Genomic DNA, 26574 nt, shown 5'->3' with positions numbered 1-26574 from the left:
ATTTCCAGAAAGGGTAGAATAGGGTAAAAAAGGAGAAATGCCTGCCCTCTCCCCAGCTTCTTTTCATTGTAGAGGGAACCCAGAAGGCTCCAAGTTTTGTCTGATTATTTGTGGCAAAAAAATGTGCAACAAACAGAGTAGCAGAGAAGTAAGATATGTCTGTGCCTATATTAACAGCTAAGCACATCATAATTTCCTGTTTTCCTTATTTTTTTTTTTAAGCATGACCATCAAAATACCCATTGGAATGTCATGGGGAAGAAGTGGTCCAGGATTTTTTAATGACCAATAAAAGTTCCAGCAGGTACAATTAGTTCTTCCAAACATCAGGGAATAAAGTTGGCTCTTTACAGCATTGTACAAATATGGATCTGTCTACAGAGCAAGCTCAGAGTCAAAACATCCTGCAAATGAAATATGTTACAGGAGATGGCAGGAAACCCTTTGGACTAGGAGTTCTTTGTGGTGAAGACTGTGACCCATTGCTGTGTCTCTGCAGGGATGGCCTGATGGCAATGTTCTGGGAAGGCAGCACTAGTAGGAGGTATCCCTGTGTTTCCCAGGAAGGAGCTGAGCAGTGGGAAGGTGGTGTGCCCGGATGCCACTTGTCTCTGAGAAGGAGCACACCATGTCCTTTCAGGGTGTCTGTGTCTCATCTTCCAGCAAGGCACTCTCATACACACCACTTTGCTCTGTTTCCACTTGGAAAACTCAGGGACTACCCTTAAAAATGTTTTATCCTGCTCACAGGGGTATCAGTATGAGCTGGTCAGTCTGGCTGTATACTGCTGGATTCATGAGAGAAAACAAGTGAGATTTTACTAAAGTCTTTCCCAAAAAAGGAGATGCAGCAACAGTTTCTGAGATCCTCTCCAGCAGCTCCAACAGAGCAGCCATCACTGAGTGGCCAGTGGATGCCAGTGATGGGCTATGCCAGAGGTGCTTGCAGTCCCTATGTGGGCCAGTATTCCCTTGGTGCAGCTTCTTGAAGACATTTCCCTTGGCCTCAGTTGTGCAATCAGCTCAGAAAAGCTGCCCAGGTGATCAGGGTGAGATTTCCAAACCTCTACCCCTATGGATGCAGCTCACGCACTCCAGATGCACCCTTGGGAGGTGCATGGTTTGAGCACCCTTTCAATACTCCTCAGCCAGCTGCAAATACCACCATGGGATGGGTTATTTTTCCAAGTGCCCAAGGGAGCTGATGGCATGGAGCACAGAGGGTGATGCATTTTAGACAATGTACGTGGGGCCCTTATTTGCTGCAGAGAGGTGGAGTGGTACAGATATGTCTCTGTTGTGTAATTAATGGCTTTGAAAAAAAAAAAAAAACGAGCCTGTTGGCTAAGCCCAAATACCTCTGAGGGGTTCTGGAATCCCAGCTATGTATCTTTCAGGCTTTTCTTTCTTTTTTTTTTTTTTTTTTTTTTTTTTTTTTTTTTTTTTTTTTTTTTTTTTTGCCTTGCTGCTGTGCTTCAGTTCTGGTCTTTGTTTGCAGCTCTCATTGTGTTCAGTGGGAGGATTGGGTGGCAGCATCTTCTCCAGGCCTCACACCTTATCAGTGATCACTTCAGGCTGGGGTTTTTTTGGGTGGGATAAATGTGCTGCCAGGCCTAGTAACTGATGCCCTCATGTCTGGGCTGAGCAGTGAAGACCCCAAAGCTGGATGTGGGGATGGGGTCCCATGGGCAGGTGGCTGTGGACATGGGGACAAGGGTCAGTATGGGGCTCATACAGAGCCTTTCTCTGCCGCTGCATCCACACATCACTTTGGGCAAGGCACTTAATTTCTCTCTGGTTTTCATCCCCATGCACCAGTTCACGACAGGGATAAGTTTCCCTGTGTTGCCTTGTTGCCTTTGAGGCTGGGACTTCCAGCACCTACAGCTGGCAGGGGCTGTATGGGAGTTTGCAATAACTTACACCCTCACCTCATTTCCATTCTCGATGCGGGTGACACAGGGACACCCTGTGCTCAACCATGCTGCCAGCATCCCCTCTGGACCACACTGCCCTTGCCCTGGGTGATGGATGGCCAGTGGGGAGGGAGGAGGTGTGGACAATTTGTTTTCTTGCTTAAACAGAGCTCTGTCTCATAATCATAGTGAAGGAGGGGAGGCAACAGCTCTTGGCAAAGCAACTCACACTAAGTGCACTTCACTAGAAATGTTTATGTTCTGCTGCTGAAAAATTCACTGAGCGTGGCAATAGTGTGGCATGGTGCTGGCAGAGCTAAACTGGGTATTGTGTCCTGAGCCATACCCCAGCCAGGGTGGGCCTGGGGATGTCACCAGCTCATAGCTACTTCACCTTCAAGGACAGGTGTATAGCTGCTGGCATCTCTGAGTAGTGTCACAGGGCAAGTAGGTATAACACAATCCTGTGTGATGGGGAGGAGGGCTTTTTATGGCACCAGCTGTGTTTCAGAAAGGCTCTGGTGTGAGAAGCAAGGATTTTCCCCAGATCCCAGCCCTTCTGCAGCAGGAGATCTCACACAGGGTAGGACCCGTGAGACTGCTGAGCTAATTACTAATTTTTTGGAAGGTATCCCTCCCCAAAAAGCCGTGCATGTAAGCTTTTCAAAACAGCAGGTGGTATACTTGCATAGCACGTGCAGGCCTGTGTGTGTGTGTGTGTGTGTGTGTGTGTGTGTGTGTGTGTGTGTTTGTATGTGTGTGTCCAAATGTATTTTTGGGCTGAGGGGGAAGTGACTGCTTGTCTGAGTAGGTAGAGCCAAATGGCAGGTGATTCAGATGCTACCCCCTATTTCCAGCACCACTCTGGTGGTGTCACTTGAGTCCCTGTCTCTTCACCAGCCACAGACGGTGGGCTCCAGATAGACTCTCTGTGAAGCCAGCATGCAAAGGGTTAACTGAATTCCCAAGGCAGGTGGGAGCACAAGTCAGACCGGGTGATATCGCAGACATGTTATTTGAAAAGCTAAGAAATTGTGGAATTCCTCACCTAATCCAACTTCCCCACAGTTTAAAGAAAACTGCAGAGAAAGATATCAGTACAGCCAGGGGAGACCCCCCACGAACGTTTCCCTGCATAATCCATGTGTGGATATCAGCTCTGTCAGCCACCTCCCGTGGCACTGGGATTCTAACCTCGATGAGTGTGTTCCCGGCGGAGCTCCTGGGATGCACACCCTCGGTGCCTTGACCTGGATGAGCTGGAGATGACTCCCTGCCTGCCTGTGACACTGCTTGTGTGCAAGGCTCTCCCTAACCCCGGGACAGCCCCTCTGCCTCTATCTGAGCCGATTGCAAGGACGTGCTGCTGAGGCAGTGGTAGCAGAGAGTAATTAAAACACCTGCACGAGCAAATGTTCAGTGAGACAACACAAAACTTATTGCGAATAATGCTTTTGACTTCAGCTGGTCCCAGTTTAGGGCATCCCTGATTATGAGAGCTGGCTGTAGTGAGCCCTTGTAGTTATGCAAATACCTGGATAAATCTAATGGTCAGCAAGTGTAATGACAACGATGAAAACTGTGTCCCTATTCCAAATCTGCCCACCTCTCCTCCCTTCATTTCTCCAGGTGGGTCTCTTGATGAGCCATCTCAGTCTGGCAGGTAGATCTTCGTGCCAAAGAGATTTTTGTTTTGCCTGAAAGTAAGTTTCAGAGATTTTTGTTTAGATTTTTTTTGCATTAAAAACAATCATTTCAAATATGTAGAGATCACACAGGTGTTTTTTAGTCAAAACAAGCACAGTAACCACAAGAGGTGCCAGACTGGAACAATTTCTTCTCCATGAACCTAATCCAAAGCGGAAAAAAAAAATAAAAAGATGTTTTCCAGAGATAGAATGAATTCCTTTGTCTCTACATGTGATACAAGGAGAGAGAAAAATCCTGCAATGGATAGCAAGCATCCCCTTTCCTTTTAGTGGAAAGTTGCTCTCCCTCCAAGAAACCTCAATGTCCAAGGTGGGGAATTATTTCTGTTCAGACCTGCTGGGTCCCACTTGGAGCTCCTGTCACTGGAGATGATGAGTGCCTGCGACTGCTGATTCCTACGAGCTGCTTTGGTATCCCTTTCTGGGGGAACCTCACTGTTTCCAGTGAGTCAGCCCAGGGGCTTCGGGCTCATTTGGGCAGGCTGAGTATTACCCTCGATCACGAATTAACTTGCATCAGCATCATCTCATATTTGTCTGAGTCACTGGGGTGTTTCAACAGCTCCCATGCCAATCCAATGAGACCCCCCTCATGGAGGGCAGCAGGTCCTGCCTGCCCTAAGCCAGAACAGTGCTGGGAAGGGCAATATCTCTGGGGATGCCTCACTGATCCCCCTGCATGCAGCAGTGAAGTTGGAGTGCAAATCCACTCTGGTGGCTGATGCTTCGTGGCTGCTTTCTCCCACCTGCCGCCGCCCTTGCCATTCCCAGAGACCCACATGAGAGCAGTAATAGCATTGTCGGGGCACACAGAGTAAAAGATGACTCACTGCTAAGCCTTTGCTCCCACCTTTGGGAGGCAACCAGATAGAGAGTAATCTCCTGGGGAAGGGGGGTGGAATTTCAGTCAGACTAATTTTTTTTTCTGAAAACCTTTCATTTAGTCTAAACAACCAGCTTGGGATGTTGGCACTTGGTTTTTAAATTAAGCATGCTTTTCTGGGCATGATTCTGCCAGGATAGCAATGGCTGCAGCCAGGTTCTCGTCATCAGAGTGGAAGCAGCCCCAGATCCCTGCAATAAAATGGAAAACAGCCCTTGAGCTTCGGTAACTGCTTTGAAGGGTCTGCCCTGGCTGATGGGTAACTCATGGGGGGTGAGATCCAGGCAATGCTGATAGTTTGCCAGTAGGCTACGTGACCTGCACAAGGCCACTGGGAAAGCTGGGGCTGAGGAAGCCACTTCCACCATGATTGGAGGGTTTTGGTGGTGGTTCCCATCTTCTGTGCTGCTCTAATCCCTGCCATGACCACATGGCCAATGGTTACATCATGCCAGCCTCTATGTGCTACCTCTGTCCCCAGTGGTTTCCAGCACCAGGATTGATCCTGCAGTGCTTTTGCATGACCATCTGATGGGTACAAGAATCTCCTGATGTCTTAAGCCCTGATGGTGGATGGAACTCCCTTGCATCCCAAATCCAGCTGCTCCAGACACAGAATTAGATGTGGGTGGGAAGTGCAGGTACAGGGGGCTGCAAGAGCCACTCAGACCAAACACAGTGGGCCACTTCACTTCGTTCAACCTGGCTGTGCTCTACATTCAACACCTGCCTGAAAAGACACTGCTGACACACATTTACCCAAACAGCATCTGCTTTTCCACCTGCTTCTTCTCTGGCATGGCCACAGCAGAGGCTGTGGGGAGCCATTCTCCCAGACACAACCTTTTTTTCTTAATACAAGCTGGTCCAGGACTCTCTGACAGACATCCCTTTCCCCCACAGGCTTTTCCTGAACTCTGCCGCCCTGCTGATCTTTGTGACTTTGTCAGGGAGGTAAAGCAAAGCATGCAAACCAGGGTCCCAGATGGAGTGGGGAAGAACAGCCCTGCTATAAAGTTGGGGGACCTGCAGCCCTGACAAGAGGTTTCTGTCAGGACAGCCCTGGAGTGTTGAACCTCACTGTGCCCCAGTGAGTGCCCAAGCTGGAGCCCACATCTCTGCTGGGCTGCCCAAGATCTTTGGCATTCAGACACATTTGAATAAAATGGTTTGCAGCACAGGTTGCAGGGGCAAGAATGTGGCAGTCAAGAGGAAAGGCACCACACCAGAGCTCCCCCCACCCTGCAGGATAGAGTTTTGTCCTGCTTCTGCACCAGCCATCAGGTGTTGTCAAAAAGGGGATTTGCAGTAGCACGTGTGGAGGATATTACCAACTAAGACTGATTTTAGAGGGCTGCTCATATCTAAAATGGATTTGCTGACAGCTTGGTTGTTCTCACTGATTTTGAGTTAATCATAATAAAAGTCCAAATGAATCCCTGCTTGAGCCATTTTGCATTGCCTTTTTTCCCCTATTCCTTCATTGAAGCTATCACAGGATTGACCCTTCCATCTTCATGAAGGCTTCCCAGTCCTGGTTTGCTGTGAATGAGACAGGCTCAGCTTTTGAAGGAGTAATCCACATCACAAGCAAGTGATGTTTTTTCTTCCAGATTTATTTTGAGCAACTATAACCTGGAAATACAAGTCTTTTCTTGGTCAAGGCATCTCTATCTAAACGCTAGGACCAACTCACAGCACATGACAGAGTTGGTGGGACAGACAATGTCTTCTGCTGCAGAGCTGCATGAGATTTCTCCTCATCAGGGAGGAAGATTGGATTGGAAAGCAATTGCAGTTAGGGGGGAATATTTCCTTTCTATTAATTTATTCTCCTTGCTTGATCTTGGCTTTGAGAAGGGAATAGTAAGATCGACAGGCTGCCTGGGTTAGTGGCAGGGTGGACAGCCACTTCTCAGCTGTAACGGGGCATGGCTGAGGGGTTTCAAGAGCAGACCTTCTCTGGCCTTGGCTCTGTTCTACTGAACACATGTCATCTTCCATTAATCAAACACTACAAATCTTTTCTGTTGAGAGCTGGACTATCCCTCTGAGTAGCTGCCTCTCGCCCACCAAACACCACTCCAGTACAGATGGGCTTAACTGCACCTTCTAGATGTTCAAACTCAGAAGGCACTTGGCCACTGTGCACCATCAGGACTCTTCTCAGAACTATCATCTTGGCTGCCTCCAAGTCTCTCTCAACTTTTTACTTTTCTTTTCCAGATATATAGAGCAAGCTTCCTTGCTCTCCAGTAGAAAAAGCAGGTTTCAGACAGGTCAGGTCATTCCTGCTGATCTTTTCTGCTTCTTTCCCCAGCTTCCAGCTCCCTTTCATCCCTGATGTATTTAGTGGTGAAAATGTGTCCCATTGTCTTTTATCAGGCTTGCAATAGGGTTTGCATGCAGTGTTAATCAGTCCGAGCTGGTGCTCACTGTGCACAACACCTTCCTAACAATCAGTGCTAGGCTTTCCCCACTTAAACCTCAGCCTGCAAGTGATCTAATGACATTTATCTCATCCACATCAGAATCCTCTCATGGGCTTGTCCTAACACAATCCAGAGACACCCGACTTCATTACATTGCTTTTAGTTATTGATCTTCTTAGAACAAGTTGCAAAATTACCCATTCGTGCTTAAAACACCTTCATTTAAAAATCTGGGGAATCCACACGGTTAGGACCAGGCATGAGTCTTTGATGGTGTACATTTGGGAAACTAATTATATGTCTAATATTGTGTGTGAACGCAGAGCCCCTGCCATGACTGAGGCATCTCACGGAGAGTAGTTTAGACCCTTTCCCTAACATAAGAGACTGCTACAGATATTTCCAGATGTTAAGTCTTTAATTCACTAAAGTAATACAAATTGCTCTGTTTGGCCTAAAATCAAATGAAGATCTGCTTAAAATGTTCGTTTGGTGGGCAAAGTCAAGCCTAAGCTTCCCACAACTCCCAGCCCACAGACTGCCTCCTGATTGCAATACCTATGTGAGGCACAAGGACAATTGCTTTGGAAATAAAATGCTATAGGAGCGATTCCTTACTGATTGAGATGCTGCAATGACTTCATTTGGAAAGCCCAAAGCCCAAAGTTAAGAGCCCAAGCCAGAACTGAAAGAATGAAGGGATTTAACTTGGCAGTTTAGAACAGGGTCTGCAAAATTCCTCAAGTCTAAGAGGCTCAAGCATGTCTCTCCCCGTGGATCCTCATCTCTGGCTCATCCAGTACCCGAGGTTTCCAGGAGGGCTCATGGCAGATCCATTTCCCCATCTTCTCACAGCTGAGCATCACCAGGCTGGCAGCTGAGCCAGGGAGAACCTGTCACTCCCGCCTTGGATTCAGTTCATTTCTCGGCACTTCCCAAGCCGTCCCTGCTCGTCCTGAAGCTCTGAGCACTCCCTCTGCTGGCTGTAGCATCATTTCATAACCCTCATTAGCGCCTCATCCCCCGTGAGGAGCTGCTGGCTGGGGTAATGGCTGTCCCCAACAGGAGAATGGCTGGTGAAAGTTGTGTCACGGCCAAGGATGAAGGCCATGATCCCATAAAATGTGACGTGTGGGAATGAGGATTTGAGCACCAGCCCCGTGGCAAAGCTGGGTGGGGAGTTGTCCCAGTTTGAAACTTGAATGTTTCCATTAAGGACATTTATCTATGCTTTGGCAGCCCTTCAGTGCCAGGGCAAGCCACAAGAGCCCAGGGTGTTATTGCATAGCACAGGTTCTTTGCAGCCAGAAGTTACTGCAGACCTCAGCCTGGCTCTGCTCAAAAAGGTGATTTGTGACTTGAAAACACAGGCCCAAGCAACCCAAAACAGATCCCAGGTCCCTGCTACATCAAAGGAGATGTTCGGCAGAGTGCACAGAAAGGAGGTGGACTGCGGGGTGACAGTGGACTGGTGCTGAGGGTGGCCTGGACAGTGAGAGCCAGGCTGGCAGTCCCAGCTCCAAGGAAGCTCAGAAAGGCAACCAAAATCTTCCTTGAAGGAATGCCACCTTTAAACGAAGAGAAAAGCAAGAGCAGCATCGGCGGCCCAACCCATGATCACTGCAGGGCTCTGGCCATGCCAGGAGCAGCCTGTGGGTTGACAGGCAGTTTGTTTTCATTGCTCCAGCCATCTCCTCTGCTGGCCCCATGGCCTTGGTGAAAAACCTTACTCCAGCGTCACATCTCCAGGGAGTTTTCCCCCGCACGGGCTGTATTTATCAGTTTTTCTCCCCTGTTTTTGGGGGTCCCCGATGGCCGTGCCACCGTGCCCTGCCCTAGACGGTGTTGCCAGGCAGGGGTGCGGGATCCAGCTGTGGGCTGACCTGCGCTCCATCCCCTGGCGGCAGCTGGGACTGCAGGAGAAGGGAAAGCCAGGGAACTGGCTTTAACAGATTCCCAACGCTTTTGTGTTGCCCTATTTCAGTGTCAGAGCCATGGATAATTGCCTTGCTCTGAACAGATATGTGAAACCTCGGGATCTTTTCCGGGTTGTGAAGACTGCGAAGCCCAACAGGAGAGGATGAATTCCTCAGGAAAGGTTCCAGAAATGTTTGGGATGTTGAAGTCTTTTTGGAGATGAAGAAAGCAGTGATGTGAGGTTAGAAAGGTACAAGGCAACCGGCTTGGAAGTGGCTCCCAGTTCTGTGTTCTTAAATGGGATACACAGAGAAAAGGGGCAGTCAAAGCAACAGCTCCACAGGGTGAGGAAGGGCAAGCATCTTGGGAATGATATCCGGGCTCTGTAGTCCAGCCTTAAAGGAAAAATGGGCATGATGTCAGTGCTCAGTACTGCTCACTGTTCCTGGGGTGAGGTCAGGGATCCTGCAGGGCAAAAGAGCTGCTGCTGAAGCAGTGCTTAACAAGTGGGACTTCAGCCTTTGGTGGTCCTCCCACAGGCTTAAGGCGTAAGCCAGGCTGAGCCAGGTGACCCCTCTGCACCCTGGATGCAGGGGCTGAAGGGTGACCTCGTCCCCTCCCTGTCACAGCTTCCACACCTGAGAGAAGCACCCATGGTTTGGTGAGCCAAAACACTGTGGGGGAACAGTTTTGCACATTGAAACCTGCCTCAGAACATCTGCACCAGGAGCAGGACTGAAAAATAACCTGTCCACATTTCATCAGAATTTCATGGCGGCAGGGTTTTTCCTTATTTGGGGTTGAAATTCATAATTTTGGGACAAAGTGCCAGCTTTTGGAAAAATGTGGCCAAGTGTAGGCTGCAGACATACAGCCTGAAAAAACAATTTCAGGAGCAGGAGAGGAGCAGGATGTGGTGTGCAACCTGGGCATGCTTTGACTAGATCTGGGCCTTTTTCACTTGGTGATTTCTTTTTCTTGCTACTGAAATCAGCAGAAGCCCAGGGGCCGAGACACCATCTATTTGAGATAAGTTTTAAAATCTCCCAAGTCACATAGGAAAAACTTGAAACTGGGGTGTGCAGGACCTGCGGACAGGCAAGTCTGCAGAGCCAAGACCCTGCTGGGTTGCAGTCTGCCAAGTGGAGAAGGTTTCTGATAAGTGGAAAAAAAGGTAGAAATTTTTCCATTGAAACTTTCACAGGATGGTTTATCGTCGGTGTAGTGTGGGTGGTGTCATTTATATTTGATTTTCCGTTTTCTGATTAGAAAAGAGGAAGCCGCATTATTTTCTGACAAAAAGTTACATTTCAGAAGTTGGCAGTTATATAAAACACCCCCACTGCCAAAATCCAGCATTATAAAGCCCAAACAACAACAGCCTGGAAGTCAAAAACCAAATTTGATTCTGTTATCCATTTTCTTCCAAAATTTGAAAACATTTGTGGGAAGTTTTAGTGTGAGCAACCACATGCATTCTGGAAATCCTGGCAATCCTGGCATGAACCAGGCATGAAAAAATAAATGAAAAAGTGGTATTTTGGCTGTGGTTTTCAGCAACAGAAAGGAGGCTGGAGGAGTTCAGGAGGTTTGTCCACCTTTTCTTGACAGTCCTGAGGATGACTGGGAATGCAGAGAAAGGATTGAGGGATGGAGGGAAATGATTGAGGCTCAGATCATTTCCTTGTGTGCTCCTACGGGCTTGCTTCACTTCCAGTTATTGTCCTGGGTCTGCTCCTGCCTGCTCTGCCCAACAGGACTGGGGGGCATGTGACAGCCAGCCTGGCATTGGGCTTGGAAAAAAACAGCCTCCTTCCTTCCCACAGCATGCAGGAATAATTCAGCCAGAGACAATGTGCTTCCAGATCAATTTATAGCTTGACATAAAGTTTTCTTCCTGCCCAGGGTGAAAGGAGAGAAGGACTATTTTTTGTTCAAGATAGGTGTCTCTGGTGAAGTCAGAGTGATTTTGAGGTCTTAACACAGAATCTGCTCAGTGCATGCTTTCCAACTCAAGTCATTGCTGCAAGCCTGTTATTAAGGATCACTCTGCAGATAAGGAGAGAGGCTGTAAGCAGGTTTAAAATTTCCTAAAATGCTGATAAGATGGTTTGAAAGAAATAAATCCCAGAGTATAGCCTGACTATTTCTTAAAGTGAATCTCTTAAATTCCCAGAATAACAGAGAGCTCTCTATCTGTGGTTTCCCGGAAAGGAAATAATACAGTCGGATTAGCTCCGGGAAAGTGGCAGCCTTCCCTTCCTCTCCAGATAAGCTGGAGCAGCAGAGCCCATCCAGCAACCTGGAGGACATGATCTGTCACCCAACCACCAGGGACCCCAATGGCCAGTGCCCTGCAGAGGCTCCCCTCCATTCCCATTTCTGTGCACATCATTCCCCTTTCTTCGAAACTATAGCACTGCCCTTTTGGAGGAGGGTTTGTGCACGCAGCAGACGGGGCAACTTCGGTCCTTTCTTTTCTAGGCAGTGTTCACAACTCAGCAGCCCAAAGAATTTGCCTTGCAATCCCCTCTGCGGCTCAGCTTTCTATTCTCTATTCAAGAAGCATGAATGAACTGAAGCCTTTATTTGCATTCTCTTCAAATTGCCCTCCACCACGAGCATGAGACCTTTGGAAGTTTGTTGTAAGAGCAGCAGAGCCAAGATATTTTAGTCAGGCATGATGCCCCACCGCTACTGCAAAAATTACTCCAGAGCAACTGCTGAGTCAGAATAAAGGGGACTGGATGTATTTTCTTCCCAAAGATCAGAATGCAAAGCCTGGCAAGAGGAGAAGCAGGGAGGGAGGTCAGTGGATGTGGCATTCCCTGTCCTTGAGTCATTTCTCCTGCAGGAATTCATAAGATCTGGCACCTCCCAAGCACATCTGAGCACAGGGAACGGTATGGGCAAGGGTACAAGGATTTGAGGGAGGCTCTATAAAGAAATTCTATCTTGTACCACCATTAAAGATGTTGGGAGGGACCTTAAGGACACCCACTCTTGGGTTTGGGTGGGATAGGGGACTAAAGCTGCCTGCCCTGCCACAACACAGGGTCTGCAAGCCAGCAGCACCATGCTTGCAAGCTAGGGAGCCATGTGCTCCAGTGTGGAAAATGCATAGGGTTGCCTTCAGGCTTTCTGCCCTGGAGTTCCAGAAAAAGGGGGAAAGTACCTTTGTTTTCCTTTGGCCTTCACCTTACTGCAGCTTTTAAAAGTGAAGAGTTGGCCTTTCATGTTATTTTCAGTTCTGGAAAGCAAAAGCGTAGAACCTTTTTCTCTTTTTAAGAGAAAATTTTTCAAAAAAATTGAAATTGCTGCATTATTTTCTCCTGCACCTCCTGGAGAGTAGTGTAGCTCACTGTAGAACACTTATTTCCAGGACAGCTCTTGCTTTGGGGTGGGGAAGCAATTAATAACATCTGCATGTGTTCTGCGGAGAGCTCAGACACTTGGGCTCCTTAAATGGACATGGGGACATCAGGGAGGACATCCCTCCCTGACCTGGGTGGTCACCTGCTGGAATCTCAGCAGAAGCAATCACCCTTGGGTAGCCCAGAGCCTGGTGGTTGGCTTGTGGTCTTGGGCAATTGGATGCAGAGGATGAAGAGCAGGCACCTGAACCTTCTACGTCCCTTCATTCTTTCAAATCCTGCCTTGTTAAAACCAGTCTGCTCCTGCGGGGTGTGCTGATCTCGATGAATCAACATTTTCCAGCAGAAAAAGTGGCATTTGCAATTTCCCAACAAGTCCTAATTGAGAGCATTCAGAAAAAGCAAGCAAACAAAGGATCAGCCCAAACAATGGCAGAGAAAAGGAAATGAGCTGGGCATGTCTGAAAAGCTGTCCTCACCTGAGCAGAGCATTGCTGCCAGGGCAGGAATGCCAGCAGATAAACAGGGCTGTGCCAGATGGAGGAACCACCATGGCTGGATGTCCTTTCCCTCAAGAACATCCAAGCAGACCTGAACATCACATCTGCCTTTTGGATTAGGGTGGTATCTCCTGGGCAGATGGGATTGCTGGTGGTTGCCTGCATGCCTGGATATGTTGGTGACCTTACAATGAGCAAGCAATAGCTCAGCTGCTTTTTTTTTTTTTTCCTTTTTCTTTTTTTTTGGTAGCACTTGTCCTGATCTCATGGTTCACCAGGACAGGTAGGACAATTGCTTCTAGGGAGTCCCCCTCTAGAAATCACTGGATCTATACACTGTGAGGTTTGCTGGGAGCCAGGTAGCTCAATAACAGAATATATCTTACTGTGCTTTCATAACCACATGGTTTTGGCCCAAAGCTGCTTGTCACAGTTGAAAGCTCTGCTGTTGGGAATATTCTGTGGGGCCCAGCAGAAAGGGTGATGGAGGAGGGTGGAAAAGTTGTCAGGGAGAGCAGGACTGGCTGAGTAGCACTACAACACTGGTGTGGCACCTGCAGGAAGAGGCCCCTGTCTTGGGCATTTGGCTGCATCAAGGGAATTTGTATGGAAGGTCACCACAGGGAATCATGAGTGCTTTCTGGTTTCATTTTTTATGTCTGTATCTTCTTTTCAGCAGCTCCTCCAGCTGCTCTTCCAGCCTTTCAGATTGTAGTGGTTTGGCCAGTTTTGTGCTTGTGATAGGATCGGGTGTAATGCATCCTGGCAGGGATGAGATGGCAGCTTCCATCTGTGCAGCTCCACTGGAGGCAGTCGGAACTGGTTTGGGAAATGAGGCTGTTAAAACCACAGGCTCCTCTCAGACCAACTTTCAAAATCTGTCACCAGCAAAATGCAGCCCTGGCTGCTGCTGTCACCTCTGCCAGGCTGAGCCCATGCCACAGAGCCCATCTTCGTGGATTTCAGTAGACTGCCACAGGAGTCCCTTGGCAGACACAGCCCTTCCTTACATGCTGGGACCCTCAGGAGAGCTGGCACTGCTGGGCAGATTTTCTTCACAGAAAGGGGCAATTCTGGGACCTCTTGAAGGAGGTTTGCAGCACCAGGAGCAAGGAGAGTGCCCAGGACATAGCCAATAGATTAAAACTCCTGGATTAAATCCACTTTCAGTACATGGCTTGTCGTATCCTTGTGAACAAGCAGCATATCCCACAGCAGGGAGTCTCCCTGGGCCTCCCAGGACCAGAAATAGGAACGAGACGCACTTTCAGAATTGGCCACAGTGGTCATCCATGATTTTTCTGAGTACAATAAATAGGTGACATAATTCTTTGCTTAATCTTTACTGTTTCCATTATGTAGCTGAGGAAGTTCGGTCTCCAGCTGCCTGGCTATATTTGGGCTGTGAACTGCAGGAAGTTGATCAGCATGACATTATTACAGATGTAATGTTCCCCTAGCAAGAGAAGACTTGTTTAAACCTCTCTGCCTTCTCATTCTCCAAGCACTGAGGGTGCTGGATGCTCCATATACCTGCTCCAAAGCCATACAATACCCCTCCCCTCCCATGGAGTTCATTCGTGTGGCAAGGGGATAATCTGAAGTGATGGCTGAAAATTGCCTTACCCAAGCATGGACACTGACACACTAAAACAGATAAAAAGATGTGGACACATGAACCAGCACAGTCCTTCCAACAGATCCACAACATTTATTCAGTTGCTTTGAAGGTGCAGTAGCATAAGTGCATGTTTCTCCCCGCGGCCCACGAGCTCCCTGGCGCCAGCCCTGTTGCTAATTGCAGTAGTTTTCCAGCTGGTAGAGGGAGCAGGTGTTGTGGCAGCATTGCTCAACAATGCCTCGCTTCACTTTCTCAAACTCCTCCTGCTGGAAGGGCAGCTCTCCCAACTCACCATGCAAAGGACCGCTCACTGCCAGGGAAGAAGAGGAGAAGCTGTGGGACATCACACAACATCATGATGGGGTGGCATCAGCCCTGGCTCTTGAGCCCTGCACACACCCCCTTAGCAGGCACCAGATTTCTAAGCCAGAGTTGGCTGGAAAATGGGAAGGAAGTTGTACAGGTTTCCCCAGGTTGATGCTGCTGTAGCACCTTCAGGCTCCCTGTTTCCTCTCCCAAAAGAATCCAGTGGTTTAGAAGAAGTGTGAGGGCAGTGAGGAATAAAGGGATACAGGCTTTATTGGGGAAGCTGTATGGAGAAGAAGAGAAATCCTGCACCCTCCCTGCGGTGAGCAAAGTAAGAGATGATAAAATGGAATTGTCTGCTCTACAGAGAGTTTGGGACTGCAGAGTCCTCTTTTGGGACTGAGAACCTGCAGGCACTCACCCACTCTTCTGGAAGCCTGGGCAGACAATTGGGATGTTCATGGGATTGCAAAGATGGTCCAGTTCTGAGGGTGGGTGCATTTCCCAGCTGTTCCTGAACAGCCTGATTCAGTTGGCTGCCTGGATATAGCCCCAAACTGTCAGCAAAAGCATTTGTGTATGTCTGTGTTCACAGCTGGGGGCAAGTTTTTAGAAGTAATGATAAATTAGGGTATTTGGACACAAATAACACTCAACAGAATGTCTTATTTGCTGGTGAGAATTTGAAAAGTTGTGCACAGATCTGCTCAGGTTTTAGTTGCCCAATGAAAATATGGAAAATGGCAAATAAATCAGTGAGTTTTTTTCCTGCAGGAAGAAAAGAGCCCTTAACAACAAAGAGAAAATGCCTGAAAAGTGAGAATGAGATGTGGTTTCTAGGGCAATACAAGTACAGTACAAGATGCAAAATCCCCAAGCCCCCAAAGCTTGAGGCAATGAACAAGGCACAAGAGAAACACAAAATCATTATGCTAGTGTGATAGAAGGGAAATTTGGGAAAAATTTGGTCCAGTGTTAATTAGAAGAGGAAATAGCTAGTCAAGGTTTCATGATTTACTTGTCTTCATCATTCAAGGCAGCTGTGAGGGGACTGGAAACATAACCAGACTGTGTGACAAAGAGGTGGTGGCTCAAGCAAAAGTCCTGGAAAAAAGTCAGAAAACCCTAAAATACTTGCATTCTTGTTGGCATGATCAAAATTCTTTGTACAGTATTTAGGTAATTAGGCTGATGAAACCTCCAACACATTAGTAGTGGTCTCCAGAAGTGAATAATCAGAGAACAGAGCAAATCCCAAACAAATCTTGGCAAAACCTCTGCTAGGGCATTAGCTTGTTCCGCCTTACAAAGACCCCTAAGACTATTTCACAGGATGGTTACATATACAGGAGAAGGAATTGGATATAAATGAAAACAGTATGTAATGGGAAGAGAAATTGTGGGAGAGATGTATTGTACTCAGGGGATGTTAAGTAAAGGTGGATCTTGAAATGAGAGGATTGAAAAGGATGCAATTTGGACAGGGGTCTTTTCTTCATCTATTCATAGTCTTGATTAGAAGCTTGGAAGACAGAATGCTCAATGTGCTTCTCCAGGCCTCATCAACCAGCAAGGATGTAGATAAATGCAGAATTGCATGTTTAGAGATCTAGAAAATATGACCTAAGAAGGCAGTAGGGCTGTGTGTCTGAGGAGCATACATGGGAACAGTATTCAATTATTTTGAAAATCAATCATAAAGATGAAAGGACTAGACTCTTCCCCATGTCCACTATTGAGAAGACAGGAAATAATTTACAGCAAGGGATGTTCAGGGTAGATATCGGGAAGAAACATTAAAGAAAAAGACCAGTTAAGCTTGGAAATGGGCAGCTCCAGAATGCAGAAGAAGCTTCCTCTCTGGAGGTTTTTATGAACATGCCAGACAAACGTGGCTAAGAAATAGAATAACTGGTCCTGTCTTGGTGCAGGAAGAGGCTTCTTGAGTTCCTCCCACCTTTATTTTCTATGAATACTCCCAGGCTGGTGTAATAGCCACGCAAAGAAATAGATGAGTTTGAGCTTTCAGGCACAATTCCTTTTGCCTCATAAATCCTCTCTCCCTGCCCGCCCTTTCCTCTGCCTTTTTAACCTGAAGAGCTTTTCACCAGCAACACGATGCTGTTGGTATGCCAAAGGTATTCCTGGCATTCCCCGTGAAGGGCATTCCTGGTGTCACTGTCAAAGATAGGCGGTGGCTGCATCTCACATCACTGCTGTCACGGTCTGCCCCACTTACCTAGAGGCTGCTCAACATCCCGCCGGGCTTTGGGTTGGTAGAAGAAGCCCCGCTCCCCACACACCAGGTACAGAGCTTCCACCAGGTGGGAGCCACAGAGGTGCTGGTTGACAGCAGCGTGGCTGCTCCCGGGGCTGGAAAGGGCGAGGAGGGCCAAGAGAGGCAGCGATCGTATCCAGAGAGCCATGGTGGGCAGGCTGAGACCTGGGGTGAAGAGGCAGAGGAGACACAGGAAAAGTCTAGGAGGTAAAAATAGGTTGTAATCAAGCATCTTATGTCTTTCAGCTCCTGGCATGGAAATGAGAACGAAGTAGGAGATGGACCACCTAGTTCGAGAAGGAAGGAGAGCTTTCTGCACCAGGATTTACAAGTGACAGTAAATGACTACTGACTATAACCATAAGTCCATCTCCATGCTCCGTCAGTCTCAGGCTCCCTGCTGTATGGCCTCCAAAGGCTGGCAGAGCCATCCCACCAAGCCCTGTACTCATGCCCTTGAGAGCCAAGATCAGCAGACCCCTTCAGAGAAAAAACCCTCTCTGCCATTCAGAAGGGGCTGTGTGATGATGACCCAAAACCAGCACAGTGTCCTCAAAGACTGAGGAGGCCTCATTTTCTTGGGTCCATGAGGTATACTTTTCACTGTCTGCTTCACCAATTTAACAAGACAGGTCTGCACAACAGGTAGAAAGTGAAAGGGAAGCAATCCAACTTACCCAAGAGGTGGCAGCAAGAGGTGGAGAGAAGTTCACTCTGAGGGATGAAGATGGTTGACAGTAATGTCCCCATTCTCTCTTTCCCGTATTTATATGCTTTATGTTAACCCAAGTGACACAAGAGCTACCAAGAGCCCCTCCTCCTTGATGACACTCTAGCCAAAATTTTGCTACTTGTGCAAATTAATCTCCCTCTGCATAGCACCCACAGGTCTTTATGCAAGTTAAGCTAGAAGCAACTGTTTGCAGTTTCCATCTCATTTAGTCTGCTCTTTTCGCTTCCTGAAGCTCTGTCCTGAGCCATCAGTGACCCTTTTAGCAGGAGATAATGGTGCTATTACAGCTGCAGTGACTACTAATGACACTAATGCTGGCAATAGACACTGTTGGCATTGAGGTGGTTCAACAGCTGTTTCTAAAATGTAAAATTAAAAGCAAACATGTTAATCTGTTTGATTTATATTACCTTGGAAAGTATGCAGCAATGGGACCAAGTGGTTGGTGAAATCATGCTACTGTCAGGTGTTAGGAGAAGGAAAACACATTATTGTGCTCAGGCTCACTGGCCATGCGGTGCACAGCAAGAGACACGCGTCCACAGATTGGGCAGGGGGAGGAACAAAATCTGCATTTTGCAGGAGACCTCGGGAGGTCGTTTTGCTTCAGCACAGGGCCAGAGTTTGAGCATTCGAAATTGTGGTTAAAAAAAAAAAAAAAAAAAAAGCCTTTTCCCCTTCTTCCATTGAAAGGCAGGTTCCCTCCTTCACCTGCCGCTTCAAATTCCTTTTTTTTTGCATTAAGCAGAGTAAAGGCTTAGTCTCTGCCCTTTGCGGGTGGGAGCTCTGAGTATCTCAGCTCTTCTCTCTGGGGCTCTGTCCAAAATGGTGTATTGACCACCAAAAAACGTTTCTGGTAAATCCCAGTGAAAACTAGGAGATATCTTATTATCTCCATTCTGGCTGGTAAATTTGCTTTTAAAAGGAGATAGATGGTGGGTCAGAAGGGGTTCACTGGCTTTTATGGGTCTGATTTTGGCAACAGATCTAGCTCTTGCTCTTTTTCACAACATTATCCAGTTTCTGAGTGCCTTTGTGCTCAACTTTTCTGCCACCAATAGTGAGCATGTACTTTTTCTGCTTAAAGTACACTTTCTTTTTCTTTTCTCCTTTTATATCATTTTTTCTGCCTGAAAAGGTCCATTTTAAATGCTGGGGATGAGATCATCTTCAAACTTCCCATTGCTCCGACTTTAGAGACTGCAAGTGCTCAGCAGCACTGAGCTGGAGACGTTTTCATCTGTTCAAACTCTCTTGCTTGTTTAACTTAGAATAAGCCTGATTCTCCAGGACACAGGATAAATCAGAAGTTCACCGAAATCAACGCAAGGCCTTGAGATTCAAACCAGGCCTTTGATTCCTTGAGTGGTCAAAGTAATTCCATCCATCAACATTTAGGAGGTAGGAAGTGCCATATGCCCCTGTCATGGCTTTGAGTGTGAAGTATCATATGTTTGCTAAATGACTGTGATTGCAAAAAGGCTCCCGAGGAGCTCTAAATCTCTGATGAGCCACAGGGACAGGACCCATTTGCTCAAACGGATGCAAGACAAGGTTATCAGTTACATCCCCTGCCATGTAGGTCTTTCAGCCCCCTGCTAATAAATCCAAGTTTTGATGCTCAACTACAGCTAGTAGCATTTCTGCACAATGTGTAATACTATCTCTGCCTCTCTTCCCCTCAAAAAAGATATTGGATGTACTTGAATGACCTAGTGGTACACCCATGGAGAGGGGCTCAGGTTTCAGCAAGATAGGGGTTCAGCGAATTCACTTAGTGAGGCCTTCTTACTACTGGGTAATGGTGGGTAATTAGCAGCTACACAGGAAAAAAACTGGTATTTTACCCCAGCTGAAGTAGGTTGCCAGAGCAAAGAGCAGAAGTCTTGTGTGTCTCATGCTTCCTCCTCAGCAGGGACCTCACACCTGGAATCTCACACAGAGAGGACAACGCTCAGAACTGCCTTCCAGATCCCCCTGGCCATCATTTGCCTGCAGTCATCACACTGCTCGAGGTTCAACAGACCTCAGTCAAGTGATGGCCTTGGAAAGGCTCCTGAGCAGGGTGTTCCCAGGTTAACCACATGCTGAGATTTGCCATTTAGGGCTTTCCTGCTTGCACTTTTGAATTTACCTGAGCTCACCTGAACTCATGTTTTATTGACTGAGGGACTTTTTAAGGAGGCTCCTCCATCCACTAATGTGTCCCTTTCAGGCAGCTTCCCTGCCAGACTCTCCCCTTCCCTGAGGCTTACATCACTGATGTAGCAAAAAAAGCTGCTTTATTTGCTTCAAATGTGCCATGTTCTTAGCCTGATGCTTCTCTTACTCTTGGCTAACCGAATCTTGGAGGTAGCTTCAAAAACCTCGTGGCATTCCTGCAGCATGCCGCAGCAGGGGAAGGGCTGACTGTACCCAAGTGTTCAGGAATTCCTCTTGGCTCACTGTAGTTTGGGTACAGAAATAAGCCAGAAGATTTATTGGAAGGAAAAAAGATATCATGCAGGCTCAATGTTCAGCACAGGCCAATTATTTTTTTTTCAGAAGTTTCCTACTATGATTTTTTCCCCTTCCAAAATATGATCACTTTGATTATTTATTGGAAAACGTATTTTTTTACCATAAATGGTCCTCTGGAATATGAAAAATGCTAGCAGTCATATAAATGGATATAAAACGGATACAAACTGTGGAAAGACTGTGGAAAGTTTTGTCTTAGAGGGAAAACTCCCATGTCAGCAGCAATCTGAGAGAGGGGGCCAACTGGGGAGCCCATTTCTAGATGGAAAAGACTTTTCTACAGAAAAATCTCTGCTTACTCCTTCCAGGCTGGGCTTCCCCATGATTTTCATGTCATTAGGCAGTGATGAGCCAAGCGCTCATCCATTGTTTCAGCTATGCATGCCTCCTGTGATGCCCCCAGATCCTCAGGTCCACATTGGGCTCACTTGGCTGAAGGGTGGGAGCAGCTGCGGGAGTGGGCTGCTCCTGCCCTTCATGCTAAAGCACCTCCAGACGTGACTCAAAACCACCTCCCTTCCTCACATTCCCCCCCAAGCCTGAGCAGTTGCATCAGTGGGAACAAGGTTTAGGCAATCCCCAGTGTCATGTAATCGAGTTTTACAGTCCACTGCCAGCACAATAAAATCTTTACTACTGTAGATGTCTTGCATTTTCAAACCCTGTCCCGAAAAAATAACAAGCCCACTACAGGGGAACTAGTTAACAATTACAAGTTTGTGCAAGTCTTAGTGACAGCAAAGGTCAGGGCTGGAGGCAAGAGAGTTCTCAGCACCCAGGGACCCCAAAATGCCACCCACATCCCCCTTGCTGCTCTGATGTCCTGTGGTCACTGCCGCTGTCTTTCCCATGCCTGCATGTGCGTTGTCCCAGAGGAATAGCAGGGTTCCACACAGCAGTGACCACATGATTCCTCTTCCCTGTGGGGTGAATTCAGTGGCCTTTGAAGCAAATGGCCCCAGTGCTCATCTGTGCTGTGCCAGCAGCCTTCTGAAACACAGCCCAAATCACTCTGAGGTGTCTGCATTCCCAAGAGCAGGTTTTGGGGGTGACCGGCATCCTTGGTGCTCCCCATTTCCATGTGGTTTCCAGCTGCTTTGCTCCCACTGATGTGTCCAAGCACATGTGCAATGGCACTGGTGTGAGATGAAGGGCAGGGAGGTGAACCTGGCACTAAGGAGGGGGACTAATTCTGGGAATACTTGCAAGGATGCCCTCAAAGGTACGTGGCCTTGGGGAGAGAAGGGGTTGCTATAGCAAAGGGTGAGGCTTTGTCTTATCTGGAGCCACACAATGGGAGATGCCCTTGCTTCAGAGGGGGCATTGTGCAAGCAGGGCAGGGGAATGCTCTCTGGGATACAAGTAATCTCGGCTGCTTCCATAAACTAATCCAGGCAGCCTCCTGGCTGTAGGGCATGTGAGCCACCCCCATTGCCCCACAGCCACCAGGCTCAAGCAAGATGCTCCTGCTGGACTGTGGACTTCACAATGTTCCAGGTTCTTCCAGCCAGGTACATTATCCTGCTGCTTAGAGCACAAAGGATGGGTTTATAAAACATCAGGGGGTATTCCAGTGTCCCAAATCTCAGTGTAACCAACCAGGTCTGACCCATCAGTTCCCAACAGCTCTGAGCTGGCTGCAAAGAGCAGAGAGGGCTGTGAGTACAGGCACACCGCTGGAGATGCAGCTCACTGGCAGAAGATGCTCCAGGGAGCAATTCCAAAGAGACAGTAGCTTTCTTTAGAGAACAAGGGAGGTTCCCAGGTGTGCTGCAGTTCTGAGAACATCCTCCTGAGCCTCAAACCCTCTGGCCACCCTTCCTGAGTATATATAATGCCTCTCACAGGGAAGTGGTGGCCTTTAGCAAACCCAGCTCGCCAGGGACCACAGAATTTGCAAATTAGTTTGGCTGCACCTTGCTCAAGTCCCCCTGGCCTCTGCAGGCTCAAACCTCTCCACAAGTGCAGCTACCTAAGTAAGCTCAACCAAATTTAATTATCTCCAGAGTAAAGCTCCCAAAATCTTTCCCATCTACTTTGGGAAGAGCATATGCAAGGTTATAAATAGAGATGGAAAAAACAGCTATGCTTCTTTTAACCCTATGAAAATATTAAAAGCCACATGTTTTTTGAGAAGGTAAAGAAGAAAATAGCACCTGAGAGCTGTTATTAGTTCCTAGAAGCAGCTATTAGCAGACACAGCAGAACAAATTAGTTTGTTTATCAATGAGGAGAAGATTAAATCTGTGGCTTTTAATGGCCCAAAGTAATCCTTGGTGGAGATGGAGAAACATTAGAAGAGGTGATGACACCCTGCCAGAGGACAAGTACTGAGAAACAAAAGTAACAAATAACTCCCATTGAGTGGAGGAGCACCGGAAAAGTAGCCTGATCAGCACTGATCTAAAAATACCCATTTTCAGCACTGATACCACGTCTGTCCTTTGTGTCCACGAGAACAGAGAGGATCTTGACCCGGTCCTCAGGAAACAGCTGTGAGAGGGGCCATTGAGTCTGTCAGGGAGTTTTCTCCAGCGTCCAAAATTGTAGGCACTGAAATCTCATAGTGCCACCACCATGGCTTCCACAGCAGGTGGCATCACATGCACCCTTTGGACCTGGAGAAGCCTTTGGTGAAACAGAGGAGAGGATGAGCTGGTCCTTGGTCACAGTGCTGGAAAGGACAGGCAGAAAGTACTGGATGCTAAAACTGGGTGCTATAAGCAGTCAGAGCAGCAAGTGGGTGATGATGGAAATGCCAAAAAAACAGAGGAATTTTTTTACTGGCTCAGACTGATCTGTCCCAGCTGTAAGGTGGTCTCATGGACTGAGAATAAATCGTTATGTCACATACTTCTGTTTTTTGTCATTGCACATTGACCCAAAACCCAGTTTTTCTCCACGACTTCTGGAGGTGCTGCTTGCTCCTTCCCCTTCACAGGGTGTACCTTGAGCTTCAGCACTTCAGGTTCCTCCAGCTGGTTTGGGACAGGAGCTGTGATTTTTTTTCCCCCTCCTTCTCCCTTACCACTACAACATCATCCACGTGGCATTTGGTGTTTTGCTGACCGGCACAGCTCTGTGCCAAAGCACCTTTCCCAACACTGCATCTGGTAGTGAAAAAACATCCAGCTCACCATTGCTCTTACGAGCTGTGTTTGCTCCCAGGTATCCATCTTCCTGGCACTGTCATTGCTCACTGCCAGGATGCTTCCACTGGGGCCAGGAGGTGCCCAGGACTTGCAGAAGGTCTGCCCCTTTCCCTGCTTGTGGTCGGCTGGACCCCACTGTGGAGTGTTCTGATCTCCCCTGCCAGGGAACGGGAACTCCCAGGTCTGACACCATTAATTATCGCTGGGTAAGTGGATTGTTTTGAGCACTTAAAGCTACTTTAGGGATTTGGATGCACATTGGTTACTAGTCCGTAGGCTTACCTATGGGTTCCTAGACAAGGAGGTGTAAATCCTGATGATAAGGCTTGTTAGTGATAGGGGGCTGGGGAGGGGAAGAAGGGGGGTGTTTGGAGCCAGGCACAGGGATCTCTGGGGCCAGGAGGGTTAAGCCCACTGCTGCAGCCCCCTCCTCCTGCTGGAGAGCCCCTGGCTGGGGGCAGGCACTGGGGTGCTGCGGGCAGTCGGGGTCAGGCTGATTTACAGCAGCAGAGGAACCGGGGCTGTTAATTCAAAGTTGCCGCTATCGGTGTTTAGAAAGCAAGCTCCGATCTGTTGGTTAGCGATTTGGCCTTTGCTGTAAATAGAGGGGCCCCGTGCTTTGCCCTGACATTTTTGTCTTATTATCTTGTCTCAGCCTCCGAGGGAGGTGGGAGAGTTATTTAAGGCTGACCTTAGTGGAAGGAAAATGAACAACTCCCTTACCCCACCCTGTTTTTCTCTCACAGTCCTGAGTAACAACTGTTGTATTGAAGTATCTGTGCAGGATACTTAATCCTCCACCATCCTGGAAAATATTTTGTAGATCAATTCACCCTGCTGTGTCCAGAGAAAATAATCACAAAGGCACCAAGTAGAACTAATGTCAGAATTAAAAAAAAAAAAAAAAAAAAAAAAAAAAAAAAAAAAAAAAAAAAGTCTTTCTGCCATTATTCCTCCAGAAAAATCAATAAGGATGGGCCTTGAATCCATCAGAGAATGGAGTTCACCACTTAGCCTGTTCAGTCTTGCATTGCTGTGGTTCAGGTTTAATTCAAATCTTTTTATCATGAGTTTGAAAAGCAGTTGCTTAATCCCGAGCACCTAAAGATAAACCTCTGAACGTAATATACAGAAACACATATACAGTGGCTGATTGGAACTGGAGAGAGTATTTTGGATTTGGGAGAATTGAGATTGAGACCCAAACCCTCTACAGCTCTGGAGCAGAGCATTCAGGGGATGCACAAGGAGTCTGTGTGGGTCCCATCCATCCCTGTTGGGATGTGCATGGGTTTTCAGAGGTTTTCTGTGTACAGAAATAAACATGTGCATGTGCTACAGCTCCCCTGAGTGATTCACACCTTACACAAGATGTTCAAAGTGAATTGGTTAAGAGACACAGGCAGAAATCATCATCCATTTGGAGCACAACACTTGCTAGACTGAAAAACATCTAATCTCCAAACTCTTGTTTTATTGACCTGTCACCGCCAGCCCCACCAGCTGCACAGTCAGAGTGCTGCAAGGCTGCAGTAGCACATCTGGGGTGCGGAGAGGTGGGGTTTTTCAATACCTCACCTGCTCTTTGCAAACCTCTCTATTCAGTTAAAAACAACAAAAAACAGAACAAAACAACACAAAATTAATCACCACCCAAACTCCCCTCCTGATCAGTTTTCAAAGCATTTCAGATACTTTCTGCTTTCAGCTGTGCCAGAAAAATGTCAAAAGATCATCTTTCCACCTAGAAAACCTAGCGTTCTTCCAAACACTGTAATGAACAAGTGCCGAAAAACTGAAAACAAATTCCTTGCAGTGGAAAGTGCAGTACCCATTCTGGTCCCTGGGGGAAAAACCAAGTCTGATTTGAGCTGGATTAGCAGCACGAATGACAGCTCAGGTCAGCCGCAGCCTTATCCGAATCAATTCCCCTCTCCGGGGAGGCGGTGCGTGTGTGCGCGCATACCTGCGGCTATAGGATTTGTAAATAATTGAGTTCTTCTGATCCCTACCACCACAGCACAAGAAGAAAGATTTGGTCCTGAGGGGGCTGACAGAGGTTCAAGCCCCAGATCTGCCACTTAGGCGCTTCTTCCCAAAGCTGTTTAGGCATGTAATTACTTTTCCGGCTCTGCGCCTGGTCTGAGTCTCTGATTCTCTGCCTCCTTTTATCTGTCAGCTTTTTACAGGGACAAGAGTACTCCTCTACCTCCCAAGCATGTAATGAAGATGAATTCATTACAGCTGTAACACTTTAACGAGCACTGTTGAAGATACAGGGTATCCTTACAAGTCCTAAATTAGGAAACTCCTTCTCAGAGTGCGCCGGGGTGCCTGGATGCATGGCCCAGATCCGTGCCAGCAATACATTAATCCACCTCTGTGCATGATTCTGGAAGGGATTTTAACAAGAGAAGGGGTATGGCTCTCATGTAAAAGCCAAGCTTGCAGTACTGACTGGAATTAGTTTCCTTTAACATGAGGATAACTCTGGAGTAGGAAACACTTAAGTGATTTGGCATATGAACTGGTCTCTGGATGTGCATCTCAGTTCCTGGGCATCCTATACCCCGTCCATTTGGATGCAGCAGGCACAGAAACAGTGAGAAATGCTGGGAGAAAATGTATTTAGTGAAGGGCAGGCCCCTGGCATTTTACTGTTTAAAAGAGACCTCCCAACTACTGTTTCATGCATAATTGTGCAATTGGTAATATCCTGCCAAAGAAAGGCTTAGATCATCTCGTCTGTAAAGCATTCTCCACCTCCAAATAAGCATTTTGCACGAGTCCAAGTTGCAGGTCTTCCACCATAATGTGCCCCAGGCTGGATTTTGCATACTACCCACAGGCAAGGCAGCCGACCTGAATCTGGACCGCAGAAGGATGCAAGAGTCAAACTCAGGATGCTAGACCAGAAATATATATTTTTTTTATTCTTAATATCATGTGAGCAGCAGCACGATTCCAAAATGAAAAATAATTCTGTTTCATATTTCTTTACACAGACAGACAGATCCACCCACAGCAGCAGCAGCAGCAGCAGTGACAACAGTGAGATGCTCAGCGAGGCACCGAGACAGGCACACACCAGAGGGGGTGCTGGGGCCTGGCTCTGAGGGAGGCTTTTGCCCTTTCTTCCTCCCTTGCCAGCCCATGCTCCATCCAGGGGAGGTTTTAACCTGGGCTGACCCATCACTTTGGCCGTCCCCAGTCACTTTTCATAGAGCTTGCAG

The 26574-nt window shown here is 47.5% G+C and overlaps 1 protein-coding gene across 1 annotated transcript; it reads right to left on the bottom strand.

The window, feature by feature from the left end:
• Nucleotides 1-14525: 14525 nt before the first annotated feature.
• Nucleotides 14526-17686, bottom strand: INS (insulin). Its single transcript, XM_062495590.1, has 3 exons — nt 17614-17686; nt 16898-17101; nt 14526-14662 (listed from the first exon to the last, which is right to left on the bottom strand). The coding sequence occupies exons 1-3, from the start codon at nt 17684-17686 to the stop codon at nt 14526-14528; spliced, it is 414 nt and encodes a 137-aa protein (XP_062351574.1).
• Nucleotides 17687-26574: the final 8888 nt, after the last annotated feature.

This window comes from Cinclus cinclus, chromosome 6 (genome assembly GCF_963662255.1).
Source record: "Cinclus cinclus chromosome 6, bCinCin1.1, whole genome shotgun sequence".
NCBI classification, from domain to species: domain Eukaryota; kingdom Metazoa; phylum Chordata; class Aves; order Passeriformes; family Cinclidae; genus Cinclus; species Cinclus cinclus.
The sequence above is the reverse complement of the archived record's forward strand: the minus strand, read 5'-3'. Positions and strand labels throughout refer to the sequence as shown.

Coding starts and splice junctions, on each gene's coding strand:
- INS (XM_062495590.1), bottom strand. CDS start 17,686: ATGGGGACATTACTGTCAACCATCTTCATCCCTCAGAGTGAACTTCTC. Junction 17,102..17,613: donor CTCTTGCTGCCACCTCTTGG/GTAAGTTGGATT, acceptor TCTTCACCCCAG/GTCTCAGCCTGCCCACCATG. Junction 14,663..16,897: donor GGATGTTGAGCAGCCTCTAG/GTAAGTGGGGCA, acceptor CTTCCCTGGCAG/TGAGCGGTCCTTTGCATGGT.